Source organism: Pistacia vera, unplaced genomic scaffold (assembly GCF_008641045.1).
Source record: "Pistacia vera cultivar Batoury unplaced genomic scaffold, PisVer_v2 Contig462, whole genome shotgun sequence".
In the NCBI taxonomy this organism is placed as follows: domain Eukaryota; kingdom Viridiplantae; phylum Streptophyta; class Magnoliopsida; order Sapindales; family Anacardiaceae; genus Pistacia; species Pistacia vera.
Genome location: NW_022196293.1, coordinates 1,585,696 through 1,604,483, shown reverse-complemented (window position 1 = coordinate 1,604,483; position 18,788 = coordinate 1,585,696). Strand labels below are relative to the sequence as shown.

The following is an 18,788-nucleotide window of genomic DNA, read 5'->3' as shown; positions in this document are numbered from 1 at the left end:
AGCTATGTGGCTTCGAAGATTAAGTTTAGAGCTTGGTTTCAAACTTGATGCTGTGAAGATTGGGTGTGACAATCAAGGGGTTATTTACTTAGCCAAGAATCCTGCCTTTCATTCGCGATCAAAACACATTGACATACAATACCATTTCATCAGGCAAAAGGTGCAGGAAAAATTGGTGTTCTTAGAGAAGGTTGATACACTTGTTAATGCTGCAGATTTTCTTACCAAGGGTATGAGCTTAGCAAAGTTTACATGGTGTGTTGATAAGGTAGGCCTTCATTGTGTGAAGTATTCGCCAAGTGGGAGATTGTTGGAGTTGTCGACTACTTCAGCATTAATGGGCAAGGCAGACGCATTCGGGGGTCCCGCGAGCCCGTAGGCGGTTTTGAGCTTTTCCATGTAAAACCGCTATAGGATTCTGTTAGACCGATCATCACAGTCTAAAAATTAAACCTAAGTATCGTAGTTAGCGGTAAGCAGGATCGAATCCACAGGGAGCAAGACTAACAACCTAATGTATTTTAAGTAGCGAAAATGAAATTGGCATTGGATTAATGAATCTAATTATACTAAATGCAAATAATGAAATAGTGCAATTAAAACTAATAAAAACTTTATAATAAAAAATGTTGCCGTTACGGTTTTGGTTCGATACGAGACTGACTCATACAATTCTCCTCCACCCTCTACGATCACCTAAACCTACAAGGCAAGGTAAATCAATGAAATGGTTNTCAGGCAAAAGGTGAAGGAAAAATTGGTGTTGTTAGAGAAGGTTGATACACTTGTTAATGCTGCAGATTTTCTTACCAAGGCTGTGAGCTTAGCAAAGTTTACATGGTGTGTTGATGAGGTAGGCCTTCATTGTGTGAAGTATTCGCCAAGTGGGAGAATGTTGGAGTTGTCGACTACTTCAGCATTAATGGGTAACGGAGACGCACTCGGGGGTCCCGCTACTAGGTTTATAACAACTCCAACATTTCTTTGTGTCAGAGAGCAATTCTAGGTTTATATACTAGGTTTAATCTCTTAAACCTAGTATATAAACATTCTTTTCTCTTGTTATGTGTCAGAGAGCAATTCATTCATTGTAAACGAGAGAGGTGAGGCATATTTCAATAATATTGACTCAGCTGAACGTAGCCCAAATTAGGTGAACCAGGGTAAATCGCGCGTATAATTTCTTTGTTTACTGTTTGTTTTGTTTTACCATTATTATTTTTGTTCCTGTTGCTTCTCTATTTCGTTCACTTTTGTATCCTGACATAATTGAGTGCTTTTACTCTTTTTTTCAGAGGGCTTTGTTGGTGAAATGGTTGCCTTTTGTCACTGGTTTCGTCACCGTTATGTATTCATTTTTTCCGAACAATCGCCATGGACTCGGATACATTCCAAGTCATGATTATCCTTTGCTTTCTTGATTTTCTCTAAGAAGTTAATTATTATTTACGTTCATCTTGTCGTCTTCTTTGTATCTGTCAAGTTTACATATATGAAATTATTTTCATGGATTGAATTTGATTAAATTTGAACTACCGGATTAGATTCATTCAACCATCTGAGCTGAACTTTATACTATGGAGTATAAAGGCAACCATTAACTTCGAGTGTGTTGTGAAGTTAACTAATGAGACCTGTGGGTCGTGTCCCCTACGGCTATTGAGTCTTGGTTTTGTGCGAAGCTGTCGTCTTCGAGCGCATGTACAATTTCAAAAAAATATTTGAATTATGTTTGAGAGTTAATTTATACTTCTAAAATTTGTTATATTTTAGTAAATTGTTTTATTAACGTTTATTATAAATAAATATAATAATTTAATTTATATTTATTTCTTATGTGTGTGTGAATAATCTTTCATCAAATTTTTAAGAGATTACACAACGAAAAACAAATATTCGTGATTAATTAATAGCATATAAATAAAATTACACTACACAAAAAAACACGATACATCAAGTCTAACATAAAGAGCTGTAAAATTGTTTTATTAGCGGGTTATTATTATCATACACTCCAAAAGATGGTGAAACAAAAAAAGCACCTATGAGTTTCTAAAGTATATTATATACTCTCTGGGATTATCATTAATTTACTAAATATTAAAAACATTATGATAATACTTGTTTATAATTTAACCATCCAAATAGGACGAATAGTAGGCAATATTTATCTCCAGTTAATTATACAAAATTGTACAAAAATAAAACAAATGGGGATGTAGCTCAAATGGTAGAGCGCTCGCTTTGCATGCGAGAGGTACAGGGTTCGATCCCCTGCATCTCCACTTATCGCTTTTATAATTATTAGGTTAGTTTCAGTTAATTCTTTTATATTAGTTTATTTTCTTCAATTAAATCGTATTTAATAAATTTTGTGTTTTGAAATAATATAATTTTGATTTTGTATATGTACAGTTTATTGAATCCGGGTACTATATATTCACTTTTTTTACATTTATTGCCATCAAATAAATGATTAGTTCATAAACACACAGAATTATTAGTTCATAAGATTGGTAATGAATTATATATGCGTAATTTTGACACCAACGAAACGCACGTGTGAAATGTTGAGCTGACTCAGAAAACACACGTGAATGCAAGAAAAAAAATGAGAGTAAATGCAATAGGAACAGCTTTTAAAGTGGTTCGGATGCTAAGTTCTACGGCCACTGATGTTTGTATTAATGATAGAAGTCAGTTCGCGTTAGCGGACTGACTTACAAATGATAGTACAAGAGAGTGAATGCTATATATTCTTGCATTTACTCTTATTTTTTTTCTTGCATTCATGTGTGTCTTCTGAACCAGTTCAGCATTTCACACTTCCATTTTGTTGGTGTCAAAATCACGCATCAACAATATATAAACACGTTGATGTTATAATTGAACTTTTCCCGCTCCTAGTTCTTAAGACTACCATATGATCCTGTTTAATAGTGATTTTAATTTTTTACTCTCATTGTTTAGATTATCCATCAAAAAAACACATTTTCCTGCACGTAATTTTACTGTTGAAGCATAGCTTTCAGCATAATAATGAGTAATGACAACGTGCTTGACTAAACTCTTAAGTCCAGTCATTCTCTACTTGCATGCTATTTTAATCTTAATACCAAGCATAGCCAACTAATTAAATGATTAAATTAGGTGCAATGACCAAATTTGGGGTTAACAATAGCAAAATGACAACATATATTAACTGCATCACAACTTAGGCTCCGTTTGGTACATATATTCTAGTTTTCCCAATAAATTTAACACAAAATTTGTGTTTGGTTCACCTATTTTCAAAATACAATTCTAAATTATTCAATTTCTTTTAAACCTCCTAAATTTGTTAATTTAACTAAACAACTCTCAAAAAAAATTTCAAGATCCAGTCGGTCATATGCCGATACGGCTACTCCGACCACCCTCCGACGGTGGTGGCCGGTTGTGCGTATTTAATAAGTGGGTTGGGAGTGTTTTTGTTAACTTTGAATATTTTATTATAGGGGTGTTTAGTAAATAAATAAACATAGAGGGTATTTTTGTTAATTTTTAAAATTCTACATCGTGATACCCACTCAATTTAACTTTTTTCAAAATATTACTCTAAAAACTACCCAATAATGAACCAAACGGAACCTTAATCTTTTTTTTTTTTTTTAATGATCGAGAGTATTCGGATCAACTTACGCGCACCTCAAATAATTTTTCAAATGTCAGAACCTTGGAACTATTGGCCAAATAATGACCACACAATCTCCATGGACAAAAATACTCCTATCTTCATGTATCACTCTTTTTCATCATCTTCTCATTCATTTAATATTCCACTGAATAAAACTTTTAAAATAGATTATAAAATTACAAAGATTTGAAATACGAAAAACTTAATTAATGTGTAAGAATTTTCCTACAGTACACTCAGATGAAATCCTTTTAAATTTAAACTTAAAAATAATCTTTTGTAACATAATAAGTATGCCATGAAATTTTATATGGAAGTTTACAATAACACTTCATTAATTGTATCCAAAATATGTTTCTAATGTGCTTAATGAATCCTACACAATCCATTAATTCTCCGACGTAATTGGTACTCATTTTGCAGAGATTCAGGCATATGGGAAATAAGAGTAATGTTACAGTCACCGAAAATAGGGCATCGAATTCATGCATCGAATGACGTGACGTAATATTGACTATCGATTAATAGTAATTCATAATTAATTAACGGTTAGGATTGCGTCATGTCATTCGGTGCATGAATTTGGTGCACTACTTTCAGTGATTATATTATTTTCCAGGAAATAAAAGCACTAAAAAAAGCTATATATATATATATAGAGAGAGAGAGAGAGAGAGAGAGGTTGTTCAGGTCAGTTTACGTACACTTCAATTAATCTCCCAAAATCTTGGAACTACCGGCTAAGTAAGAATTCAAGTGGCTACCCCTATTAGCATCCGATGATGGATTTGAACTCAGCAACTCTTGAGTAATATATCTAAAAGTCTCTATCGAATCACTCGACCATCCAAAGGTAATTTCTAGATGATTATATTTATGACACTGGATTAATCATTAATTTTTATAAGATTATTTTAAAAAATTTCTGAAGGGAAAGTTTCTACAGCCTCCGTGTTTAATCTAAAATAAGAATCTCTGGTACGATGTCCTTCTCTTATCAGAATATATCAACTTCCCCGTATCCTTCTATGATTCGATGAACAATTTTTTGAACGTAGACTTTGACAAGATTAATCTTTGTTTAAAGTTCAGTTTCCTTCTATTTCATAAGAAGAAAAGTAATTTTTTTATACATGTATTTCATCATGGCAAGAAATGCTACTGGTGGATTAATTTCTTACACGATATGTGAAAGCAACGCTTCTCGGTAGGTTGTTTCTTGCATTGGTTCGTTCAATTCTCTTCCTCTATAAACCCAATATTTTTTGCTATAATCACACAGCAAAATGGCCACAGAAACAACACTCAAAGCCCTTGCAAATCTCGTCAAACTCCTCCCAACAGGAACAGTCTTCCTGTTCATGTTCCTCAACACTTTAATATCTAACAATGGTACCTGCGACACCACCGAAAAAATCCTAATGATCATTCTCATCGCCGTTTGCGGCTTTCTTTGTGTTTTCTCTAGCTTCACCGACAGTTATAAAGAAGGTAGCGTAACGCAGTACGGGATTGTGACCATTAGCGGCCGCCTTTGGCCGCATGCAAAGGTTTCGGATGATTACAAGCCGAAGGTTGGTGACTTTGCTCATGCTTTGTTATCTTTGATTGTGTTAGGTGTGCTGGTTCTTTTTGATCCTAATTCATTGAACTGCTTGTATCCTTCTTTGGACACGAGTTCTTTCCTGAAGTGGCTGCCTGTTGTTGCTGGAGTTATTTCTACAATATCCGCCTGGTTTCCTAACATGCGCCATGGAATCGGATACCATCACAATTCAAATTCAAGTGACTATACTTTGCTCAAGTAAATGTAGATTAACTATGAGTTACTGATGTCTTCGTTTGCTTATGTTCATCAAATATAAAATGTTTTAAAAAAAAGTATGAATATCCATGGTTGGTAATTGATACATATTCATTTTTAATTTTGTTTGTCCAATGGAGAAAGATTAATCTGAATATCATCTCTAAATTATCTGTCTTTGCTATACATCTAAAGTAACGATTCTAATTTCTTTTTTGCAAAATCATGAACAAACCGTTGTTCATGTGACAATTCAAATAAACACTATTCGACCTAATTATCGAAGCAATAATAAAATAAATGATCAAGACTAAGCCAAATCCAATAAAAATTAGAACAAAATTAAAAGAATAACCCTTAAGAAAATTTCAACATTTTTATCCGAATATTTGTACAATATTACTGTTATATACAAAGAGGTTGACTGATGGAAATGATAATAGATTGGGCATAGCACATGCAACTTTGTATATACTATATACTTGCAAGTCTTTGTTTAAAATGTAATAATTTTATTTCTACATCATATGAGAAAAAAGCAATTTTTACACGTGTTATCTCATTATGGGCCATAAATTCTAGTTTTCGTGGGTCAAATTTCTCACACGCTTATCTGAAAGGAATGCAATCCGCTTAGTTGCTTACTTCTTTCAAGTTCTCCTTCTCTCCCTCTATAAATACAAACACAACATTTTTGCGATGCTATACACTCAATACAAGCACCAAAATGGTCGCACAGGCAACATTCACAGCCTTTGCAAACCTTGTCAAACTCCTCCCAACCGGAACACTCTTCTTGTTCATGTTCCTCAACTCTTTAATAGTTCCTGCCGATCTACCATACCACTGAAAAAACCCTAACAATCATTCTCATTGTCATGTGTGGCATTCTTTGTGTTTTCTCTAGCTTCACTGACAGTTAAAAAGAAGGTAATGTAACGCAGTACGGGATTGTAACCATTAGTGGCCGCCTTTGGCCTCATGAAGTGGTTTCGGAGGACTACAAGCTAAAGCTTCGTGACTTCGGTCATGCTTCGTTGTCTCTGATTGTGTTGGGCGTGCTAGTACGTTCTTTTGGATCCTAATATATTGAACTGCTTGTATCCCTCTTTGGAGACGAAGTCGTTCTTGAAGTGGTTGCCTCCTATTGTTGGTGTTGTTTCTAGTTTATCCATCTGGTTTCCTTACAAGCACAATGGGATTGGATACCATTACAATTCCAATTCAAGTGATTATACTTTGCTTTAATTTCTTGCTTCACCCCTGAGATGAGAAAGTATAAAATTAATCAATTAAAGTCTGCTTCCCTGTAAACGTTTAGATTGTTTTCTGCTGGCTCTCTCATGCATGAAATGAAGAAGGATAATTCAGTTTACATTAATCTGAAGATCGCCTCTAGATCTGTTTCTTTAATTGCTATCTAAAGTGACTGATTTTAATTTCTGTTTGCAAAATAAAAAGCAAACTAATCCATATATATATATATATATATAATAATTGACTTATTAGGAACATTACCTTTCAATTGATGCTCTTTGTCTCAGAGCACACAATAGTATTTGATGTGATATAGAATGCTAAAATTATCCTCAATTAGGGATATTACGCACATGATTAAAATGTAAATACGGTTTATTGCTGATTCTCTGTAATTGATTGATTGCCATTAATTATGTGTAATTATTTTGATTACATTTCTGTTTATTAGCTTATTAGCTACTATATAAATACATGAGTGTAAAGTTACAATTCTCAATAGACAAAGATATATTCAATATATTTCTTCTCTTCTTTGGCATACACTAGCAATCTAATTGCATCTCTTGCCTCTCCTAGCTTAGTTTCTAACATGGTATCAAGGCAAGTAGCCTAATCCAACTTTTGCCAAACATTTCTCTCTAGTCAAGTTTTTTCCAGAACCTGCAAAAACAAAGGCACTTGGATTAGTTTCTCTCTTTTCTCAAAACCAATCAACTTACAGATTGTTATCTTAAAACAGAACCCAATATCCACAACCACAAGTGAGCCCTTACAACAACAAGATCAAGCCCATCTCCAAACTGGCCCAACTCACCAAGATCCACTCACTGGGTCAAACTCAAATTCAAGCCCAACCTACCAAACACATCAAATCTGCTCAGGCATAACCCACCAAACTGCCCAATCCCATTCGGGTTCATGGGTCAGAATCCCAACCCATCAGGTCAAAATCCCTACCGGATTTTCCAAATTGTTCCAGTTGCCACCAACCGATTAAAACTAGGAGATCCCCTTTACTCGCCAGCCTCCAATGGATCGAAAATCGTTCTCGTCAAACAACCACTCACGGGATCCAAAAATTATGCAACATGGGCTATAGATTTCTTGTGAACATTAATCATGAAAGATAAGTAAGTGTTCATCTTTGGAACTCTTCCCAAACCCTTTTAACCTCATCTTCTCAAATGCTAGAATTGGTGTAATACTCTTGTTTGTGCATGGATCAGCAACTCTTTGACCCAGGAGATTGCCATCAGACTGTCACAAATAGAGAATGCTTAAGAGATGTGGGTCAATATCAAAGAGATGTACGACCAGCTTAACCTCGCAAAGCTTTTCACTTTGCGGCAAACTTTGGCTGAAATCAAGCAACACAGTCTCCTCGTCACATCTTATCTCAATCGCCTTTTGGTGATATGGAACGAATTGGACGTAGTCGAAGAACCAATTGAAGGGCTAGCACTGATTCTTCAACAAATAAAAAAAGGTAAAAGATCAAGAACGATGGATACACTTTCTAATGGGTCTAAATGATAGCTTTCTGCCATTTAGAACAAAAATGATGGCGACATCACTACCACCGTCGCTCTAGCAAACTTATCAGTTGGCCATTCAAGATGAGAGCCAAAGGCTGACCACCCAAGAATTTTACCATGGTGTTGAACCCATAGCGTTCAATGCTTCTCAACAAGGATGGTAGCAACTGGTGGGTTTGTCGTCTGATGGTGTGAGGAGTGAAATGGGAAAAGGCAAAGGGGAAAATTGTGAGCGGCTAAGGTTTTCTAGGTGAGAAAATGTTGTTTTATATGGAGCCATAAATGACCTAGATTAGACCACTCAATCCAACGACCCAAGATCTTCAACCCATTTTCATCAAACCAATGGGCTTCATTTTAATCAAACAAACGGCCCATATTCAAACAATGGATCTAATGGGCCTGGACCTTCTAAATTCTTAAAATGGGGCAAATTATGGTGTTATAATTGCCAAAGGAAAAATTACACCCATGATACTTGTTATAAATTATACGGACATCCTCGAAATGAAAAATTTGGGAATCCAATGGCAAATCAAGTGGTTCAAATTGCAAATTCTAGAAATGAGATCTCAACACCCATAATCAGCTCGAATCAATACCAATAGATTCTCCAGATTTTCAATCAAATTCCCTAGGCAAATACGGCATCCTATGTAGGTACATCTTATTGTTTCAATTTTGTTAAAGATTATATCTGGATAATTGATTTAGGAGCTAGTGACCACATTGCTTGTAATCCCAAACACTTTTCTCACACATCCACAAAACCATCCACCTCTGTACGTATGCCTAATGGGACCATTAATGCCCCAGCTACACAACTAGGAACCGTCCATCTTACAAAACGTTTAGTTCTTAAAAAGGTTTTGTTCGTTCCAACTTTTCGGTTTAACCCTATCTCTGTTTCCAAACTTTGCCAAGATAATAGTTGTTTTTTGAAATTCTTCCCTAATATGTGTGAATTTCAGGACCGTTTGACTGGGAAACAGATGGGCTTGGGTAAAGTTCACAATAGTCTTTATTATTGGATAAGGGATTTTGTTGAAAATTTTCAAAATTCAATAACTTGTATTGCAGATAATAAACTTTCTCATTGTAATACAAACCTCAATAAAAATTCTTTTATTATACATCAACGATTGGGTCATAGTGTGTCTATTCCACAACCTACTTGTCCCATATGTCCTCTTGCAAAACAATCTCGATAAAAATTTGTAACCCACACAACCACCACTACACGCATTTTTTCCTTGATTCATAGGGCTATCAGCCAAGCAGGCTCGGCTCAACTCGTGTAAAGCTTGAAAAAAACTCGGCTTGAACTTGTTATACAAATCGAGCTGAGTTTGAGCAGCATGTAGCTCGGTTCATAGGCTTGTGAGCCTAGCTCTCATACGAAGGGTTAGGGGGTAATATGTAATTTTCTAGTTTTTATAATTGACAACACACCCTTGTCAACATCTACAAGTTTGAGATTTATCAATAACACCATTGGGAAGTGGGAACTATGTAGGCAGCCGGTTTTAGACTTTGGGGCTTGGGCTGTTGTCAAGTATCAAATCACTCATGACTTTCTTTCACATATATTAATATAAATATTTAACCTAATATAAATATTTATTAATATTTTTTAGCCCTACTTTGTGTGCAAAGAAAGTTTCACTCTTTCTCTCCTTTTTCTTCTCCCATTCACAGCCACTCGTTTTCCACCAACTTTTCTCTCCAACACAGCACAAAAATCTCATAATCTCTTCGTCTTAATCTTCTTCCCTAGTGTCTCTAAGACAACCACAAGCAAAAATCATAAAACTCATCCACAAAATTCGTCTTTTCGTCAAGCTTCGAGTGGTTCTTCTTCTTGTTACATTTTCATTCTCAAATTTTATTAAACTCAATAAGTTCAAGTATAATTAGCTCCCAGAATGATAATAGGTTTTAGAATTGTTGTTGATTGCTATTAATATTGTTGCTATTGTTGTTGATTGGAAACTGAGGGACTAAGCTTTGAAGCATGATAATAGCGAAGCAGAGAGATTCGGGTGGGGAAGAGTTTTCAAGAGAAAAGTGACAAATCAAAGAAAACGCCTGCTCCAAACAACTTTTGCTCAAGCACCTACCGAATTGGAGATGGCTTGAGCTCGATTAGATGAGCTCGAGTCCCTTTATAGTGTACCAAGTTCGAGTTCAATTTAGCTTTCCAGGCTTAATCGACTCTAGCTCGATACTATTGCAATCGAGCCAAGCTCGAGTCGCTAGATACTCACTCGATTACAACCTTACTTATTCACATGGATATCTGGGGTCCCTACCACACTCTTAACCATCATGGGTCTCAGTAAATCATAGCCATTGAACAATGGTTTTTCTCGAGGGACATTGGTATTTCTCATGCACTGCAAAACTCCAACACTCACGCAAATTAGGAATTTCCTATCTATGGTCCAAACATAGTTTAATCTATTAGTTCAATGCATTCGGATTGATAATGCTCGTGATTTTTTCAATTCTCATTGGTCATCATTATTTTCATCTCTTGGCATTTTACATGAAAATTCTTGTGTCTATACCCCTCAACAGAATGGCCTAATTGAATGCAAACACATATATCTTTTAAAGGTAGCCCTTGCCCTAAAACACCAAACCAATTTACCTATTGATTTTTGGGGTGAATATGTGGTCACAACTACTTACCTAATCAATTGGATGTCTACTTGAGTCTTGAATGGAAAGACTCCCTATGAACTACTGTTTAGCAAGCCACTAAAAGTTGATCACCTTTGAGTGTTTTGGTGTTTATATTATTCTGCTAGCATTAGGGCTCATGATAAGTTTGGTCCTCGTGCAACTAGATGTGTTTTCATGGGTCTTATTCATTAGAAAGGATATCGGTTGTATGATCTAGATAAGAACAAATTCTTAATTTCTCGCGATGTTGTATTTCATGAAGATAGCTTTTCTTTCATGGTAAGTCCTACTACATCCAACACTAATCCTTGGCAATAGTTTCCTTTTCTGGACGACGATCCATCTGTGTTTTCATCGAGGCTTTTGTTTATCATAAATCTTGTACCTGATATAGAGCTATCCACAAATTCTGACTCCTCTCCCATTGTTACAGAAAGTCTTCCAACCGATAATACCTTAGAACCTCTAGAGATTCCTCTTGAGAGTTCACCTTCAACACCTACTCCACAATAGTCTACACAATCTATTGACCTCTTATCTAGACAGTTGACTATGTCTGTCCCAGCATACAGACTACCTCAGGTATCCTTTATCGCACTTCTAATTATGTCTGTTATGACCACCTCTCCTGCCCATAAGGTTTGTGTTAATCAGATATCTATTAATCAAAAACTTTCCTGCTATTCTGAAGTTGTCCCACACACACAATGGCGATAGGCCATGGCTGATGAATTATATGCCCTTGGTCAGAATCACACTTGGGATTTAGTTCTTCGACCACCTCACAGAAAACCTATTTCATGCAAATAGGTCTACAAGATCAAACACTGCGTTGATGGCTCCATAGAATAATACAAGGCCCAACTTGTGGCAAAAGGGTTCACCCAATGTGAGGGTTTTTGACTGCCACGAAATCTTTTCTCCTATGGCAAAACATGTTATTGTTTGGGCTTTCTTATCTGTGGCTGCTATCCGAGAGTGGTTCCTTCATCAAATGAATGTCCACAATGCATTTCTCCACGGCGATCTTCATGAGGAAACTTACATAAAACTTCCTTGCAAACTTCACAATCAAGTTTAAAATAAACATCTCGCCAATGGAATGCAAAATTGACAAAGGTTTTCACAAACATAGGTTTTGCTCAATCTAAGCATGACTACTCTCTCTTCCCATGGCACAAAGGTACATCCTTCATTTCCCTAATTATTTACGTAAATGACATCCTACTCACAAGGAATGATGAGATCCATTCGTACCATGAAAGAACATCTCAACAGACATCTCTACATAGAGGATCTAGGGGATCCAAAATACTTCTTGGAGATTCAGATTGCCAAATCTTTAGCAAGAATATCCCTTAGCCAAAGGAAGTATGTCTTAGAGCTTGTATCAAACTCTAGACTTTTAGCATGCAAACCCAATGCTATCCTTGTTGAACAAAACACTAAACTCATAACTTAACAGTATGATAATTATGCATCATTCTCAAAATCAAATCATTCATTAAAAGATCCATCTCATTATCAGAGACTTGTGGGTAGACTAGTTTATCTCATTATGACACGACTAGATATAAGCTCCGTTGTTCACATCCTAAGTCAGTTCATGCACAACCCAAAACAATCTCATGTGGATGCTACCATAAAGTGCTCAAATACTTGAAAGGTTGTCTTGGCCTAGGACTTCTTCTAGAATGAGATGGAAACCTGGATATCATAATATATTGTGATTCAAATTGGGGCATATGTCCAGTGATGAGAAAATCACTCATTAGTTTTTGTATAAAAATTGGAGGATCTCTTATTTCCTAGAAAACAAAGAAACAGTCAATGGTGTTACTATCTTCAGCAAAAGCAAAATATAATCCTTGGCAAAAACAACATGTGAAATTGTTTAGATTCTTGGGTTACTTAGAGATTTGGAAGTCCAGACAGGAAAACTTGTCATCCTATACTATGACAAAAAAGTCGCCAATGATATCGCAACAAATACTGTATTCCATGAAAAGATAAAACATATAAAGATTAATTGTCACTTTGTGAGAGAAAAAACTCATTAAGGGATGATCAAAACCATGCACGTTCAAATTGTGGAGCAACCAGAGAACATCTTCACGAAACCATTTGATAGTTGTCAACATTCATACCTACTTCACAAGTTTGGAGTTTTCAACATCTACAAACCACCAGGTTGAGGGGGAGTGATGTGATATGGAATGCTAAAATTACTCTCAATTAGAGATATCATGCACATGACTAAAATGTAAATAAGGTTTACTGTTGATTCTCTGTAATTGATTGATTGCCACTAATTGTGTGTAGTTATTATTTTTATTACATTTCCTTTTATTAGCTCATTAGCTACTGTATAAATACATGAGTGTAAATTTACAATTCTCAATATACAAAGACATATTCAATAAATTTCTTTTCTTCTTTGGCATACTCCAGCAATCCAATTACATTGCTTGCCTCTCCTAGCTTAGTTTTTGACAATATTTATTATTCAGTCTAGAGAAAATCTAGAAGCTAGTTATATATTGTTCAATTATGCGGAGACGACTAATAAAACTAGAGTCAAATTTTCAATTATTTTGCGACATAAACATGTAAAGCATCATATGAAAAGAATTGAAATATGATAAATAACCATATTTTATTTAAATTATTCTTTTTCTAACCATGTCAAATTAACTGCAACATACGTTGGAAATCAGCACATTACCATTGTTTTGTTGCATTAACTTAACGTTAGCTTTATCCGACTTATTTATAACAATTGTTTGAATGAAATTCACTCTAGTTTTGAGAGAACACTTAAAACTATCTCCAATGGTTGAATACATCCTGAACCATTACGAGAAAGAGAAGCTAGAATAATTTAATAATTTAGATGATAAAAATCGCTAACATGTCAATATTACAAAAAGACATTCAAATACAAGTACTAAAATCAATATGCATGCATGCTTGTAAGAGAGTGAGTAGTAAGAAAATAGTATACAGTTGCAGCATAGTTATCTTATTTTAGTTTCTCTTCAAGGATTGTGTAGATAAACATAAAGCACCCTATCAGTATTGTCACGCTACGATCTCACATAAAGTTCTTTATCATTATTGTCATGCTACGATCCCACCATTCATTGGTACTTTCAGCTTGTTGATGATGTATTTATAACAAGACTTACTTTGTGTAATCTCTATGCAAAACTTATTGAACATCGATCTCTTTTAGTATATTGATGAATGGTCGCCCACACAATTGTTATATATCCCAAGAAGTAATTCGCAGATTCATTTTCAGGCGACTAATAAGTGTTAATAATATATAAAGTTATCTAAATGTGGGAAACAACTGGCACCAATTTCACAAAAGTAGAAGTATAATTCTTGTCAATATCGAACTTAGAGAGTGAAACCCATTGAACTAAAGTTGAGGGAGTTGTCGACAATGAAATTCAAATCGATTTACTAGAAAGTACAATAACTTCCCTTGAATATTTTACACACTTACAAATTGCCTTCACAACTTCATTTGTATAAATATCACAAGGACATGATTAAATTTTTCTTTACAAGAAACTTCGCAATGGCTTTAACTATTTCTCTCTTATCACAACCTTTACCCAACTTCTCCATGATTGTGTTGCCGGTGAAAATTGTTTCTTCATTAGTCTCTCATTATCCTAAGGTGGTTGACACTTTGGAGAAGAAATCAACGACTTTCAATGAAACCCAATGCTATCTCTGTTGAAAGTATGATAATGAAACATCATCCTCAGAAGAAGATCCTCCATTAAAAGATCCATCTCATTATCAAAGACTAGTGGGTAGACTCATTTATCTCACTATGACACGACTAGATATAAGCTATGCTATTCACATCCCAAGTCAGTTCATGCACAACCCAAAAAAATCTCATTTCCAGTTTTTCTTCAAGGATTGTGTAGATAAACACAAAGTACTTTATCAGTATTGTCACACTATGATCTCACACAAAGTTCTTTATCATTATTGTCATACTACGATCCCACCATTCGTTGGTGCTTTCAGCTTGTTGATGATGTATTTATAACAAGAATTACTTGCTGTAATCTCTAGGCAAAGTTTATTGAACATCGATCTTTTTTAGTATATTGATGAATGGTCGTCCATACAGTTGCTATATATCATAAGAAGCAATTCGCAGATTTATTTCTAGGCAGCTAATAAGTGTTAATAATATATAGAGTTATCTTGATGTGAGAAACCATTGACACTAGTTTCACACAAGTAGAAGTATAATTCTTGTCAAAATCGAACTTAAAGAGTGAAACCCATTGAACTAAAGTTGAGGGAATTGTCGACAATTAAATTCAAATCGATTTACTAGAAAGTACAATAACTTCCCTTGAATATTTTACACGCTTACGAATTGCCTTCATAACTTCACTTGTATAAATGTAAGGTCATGATTAAATTTTTCTTTACAAGAAACTCCACAATGGCTTCAACTATTTCTCTCTGATCACAACCTTTACCCTACTTCTCCGTGATTGTGTCGCTAGTGAAAATTGTTTCTTCATTAGTCTCTCATTATCCTAAGGTGATTGACACTTCGGAGAAAAAATCAATGACTTTCAATGAAAACCGAGTGCTATCCCTATTGAACAAAACACCAAACTCACAACTCAACAGTATGATAATGAAACATCATCCTCAGAAGAAAATCTTCCATTAAAACATTCATCTTATTATCAGAGACTTGAGGGTAGACTCATTTATTTATCTCACTATGACACGACTAGATATAAGCTATATATGTTGTTCACATCCTAAGTCAGTTCATGCACAACCCAAAAAAATCTCATATGGATGTTGCCATAAAAGTGCTCAAATACTTGAAAGGTTGTCCTGGCTTCGGACTTCTTCTAGCACGAGATGGAAACTTGGATATCATAGCATACTGTGATTCAAATTGGGGCACATGTCTAATGAAGTGAAAATCACTCACTGGTTTCCATATAAAAATTGGAGGATCTCTTATTTCCTAGAAAACAAAGAAACAATCAATGGTGCCACTATCTTTAGCAAAAGCAGAATATAGAGACATGACAAAAACATGTGAAATTGTCAAGATTCTTGGGTTACTCAAAGATTTGGAAGTCTAGACAGGAAAACTTGTCATCCTATATTGTGACAACAAAGTCACCAATGATATCATAGCAAATCCTATATTCCATGATAGGACAAAACATATAGAGATTGACAATCACTTTTTGAGATAAAAAATTCAGGAAGTGATGATCAAAACCATGCACATTCGCACTGGGAGCAACCAGTATACATCTTCACGAAACACTATGTGGTCATCAGCATTCATACTTACTTCACATGTTTGGAGTTTTCGATATCTACAAACCACCAGCTTGAGGGGGAGTGATGTGATATAAAATGCTACAATTACTCTCAATCAGTGATATCACGCACATGACTAAAATGTCAATAAGGTTTATTGTTGATTCTCTGTAATTGATTGATTGCCACTAATTTGTGTGTAGTTATTATTTTGATTACATTTCCTTTTATTAGCTAATTAGCTACTGTATAAATAGATATGAGTGTAAAGTTACAATTCTCAATATACAAAGGTATGTTCAATATATTTCTTCTCTTCTTTGACATACTCCGGCAATCCAATTGCATCTCTTGCTTATCCTAGCTTAGTTTCTGACAATATTCATTATTCAATCTAGAGAAAATCTAGAAGCTAGATATATATTGTTCAATTATGCAAAGACGACTAATAAAACTAAGAGTCAAATTTTCAATTATTTTGGATTTCTATGTATTGTATAAATAATATATCCCTTTTCTCCTCTTCACAAGTAATTTTCTATTTAGATTTTTGGAATAATAGTCGCTATAGCCTTTTATTAATTCCCTCAAAAATATTTTTGAGATTGACTCTCTAATAATCTTGTCAATTACGTGAGCATTAGTTAATCTACGACAGAGGGAAAAAAAAAAAATTGTTTTGAAGCGTTTTTGCGTAGCAAAGGATCAGATGTATGCCAATTACTTAATATAAAAATACAAAGACCACCTCATTAAACAAGTCAGGATGCTCCAATCACTGTTTGATTTCTAAATTAATCATGTATAAAGAGTTTTGCTGGTTGAAAGGAGAGCATATTATATAAGAGGCTAATTTTTGGGTGAAAATTCGCCACTAAATCTTGTTACAAAATTTCTAAAGACACAATTTAGATCCTTTCTTATATAAATTTTCATGAACTATGAATATAGTAACTCTATGATAATTTCGATTCTTTTAATATATTGTTTTGTATCGAGTATTGATTATTAACTTCCATATACAATAGAACATCTCTATAGTCATAATGGTGAGACCAAATAATTTTATTACTTTAAGGAGGATATAGCTTAATAAAGTTGTAGTTACAAAACTTATTGTTTTGACTTAGTACTTATCCTTAGTGCAAGTGGTATAGAGATAAAGTAAGCATTAATCGAATGAATATTAATATATTCCTCGATCATCCAAATAATCAAAAAGTCATGCATGCTTTAATTGAAGAGGAAATCGTTACTACAATTAGACAAAAAGAGGAAGAAGATAATCTCGAGAATGATAGTACAGAAATACAAAAAGTTTCATAGCAAAAAGTTCTAAACATGCTTGAGAACTTAGAAGTATTTTGGCTCCAACAAGAAGATATTTATGCTGGCGAGTTATTACTTACTCGCAAGTTAAACGATATGGTAACAACTCTATAGCATAAATTATTATTCCGAACAACTTTAGATAAATATTTTATTTCATCTTAAACCCTAACATAGCATTTTTTTTTATTTTTTTTTTGTAATATATAGATAATTATTACTATGTTGAGATAAGTTTCTTTATACGGGACTTAGAAAAAATTATAATTTATAATAATGTGAAGTTTATTCTAATTTATAGGACCAAAATTTTTTATGATTATATGAAAATTATTTCTATATAGAGTATTACTGTAAAGAGATTTAACTGTATATAATAAACTTAAAATAAACAATATTTAATATAGAGTATTACTGTAAAGAGATTTAACTGTATATAATAAACTTAAAATAAACAAGATTTAATAATCTTTATCATTTTGTATAAACTAAACCTTCTCTTGCGGTTTTCAATACTTTTTTTACTACAATTACCTCATCCAGCCTACGTAATTGATAGAAATTTTGTACCAACTCCATAGGCGGCTGCAAACCAATTGGTGATATCATTTCACTAAACTTACTTATTAAGAGGTTTCATCATTTTTTATTTTAACTCAAATTGGAATTTATTATTCCTCCGTGAGTAAGATGGTAGATTATTGTGGTATACAAATATTTTTTCTGATTCGCCAAATATTAATGAATAAATTGTCCAGATATTTTCACCTAAGATATTTTATTATTAAGTTCATGGATTCCTGTGTTAATTTTGGTTTAAACACAATATTAATCTGTCCTCATGTATACACTCCATACATGCAGCAAAATGGTCAAAGAAACAACATTCAAAGCCTTTGCAAATCTCGTCAAACTCCTCCCAACTGGAACAGCTTTTCTATACCTGTTCCTCAACTCTAATAACAAACAATGGCTCCTGCCATACCACCGAAAAAACCTTAACCACCATTCTCATTTTCATTTGCGGCGTTCTTTGTGTTTTCTCTATCTTTACTGATAGTCATAAAGAAGGAAGTGTTACGCAGTACGGAACGTGACCATCAGCGGTGGTATTTCTTGTATCCTTGTTTGGACACAAAATCGTTCTTGAAGTTGAAGT

At 34.2% G+C, this 18,788-nt stretch overlaps 1 protein-coding gene and 1 non-coding gene across 2 annotated transcripts; both read left to right on the top strand.

The window, feature by feature from the left end:
* Nucleotides 1-2,212: 2,212 nt before the first annotated feature.
* Nucleotides 2,213-2,285, top strand: TRNAA-UGC. The gene has a single exon. It is a non-coding gene; the product is annotated as a tRNA-Ala (tRNA).
* A 2,677-nt stretch (nucleotides 2,286-4,962) lies between these two features.
* On the top strand, nucleotides 4,963-5,484 carry LOC116145532 (protein DMP2-like). Its single transcript, XM_031430985.1, has one exon. The coding sequence runs from the start codon at nucleotides 4,963-4,965 to the stop codon at nucleotides 5,482-5,484; it is 522 nt and encodes a 173-aa protein (XP_031286845.1).
* Nucleotides 5,485-18,788: the final 13,304 nt, after the last annotated feature.

Bases quoted from the DNA above. Each gene is read 5' to 3' on its own strand.
- LOC116145532 (XM_031430985.1), top strand. From the start codon at position 4,963: ATGGCCACAGAAACAACACTCAAAGCCCTTGCAAATCTCGTCAAACTC.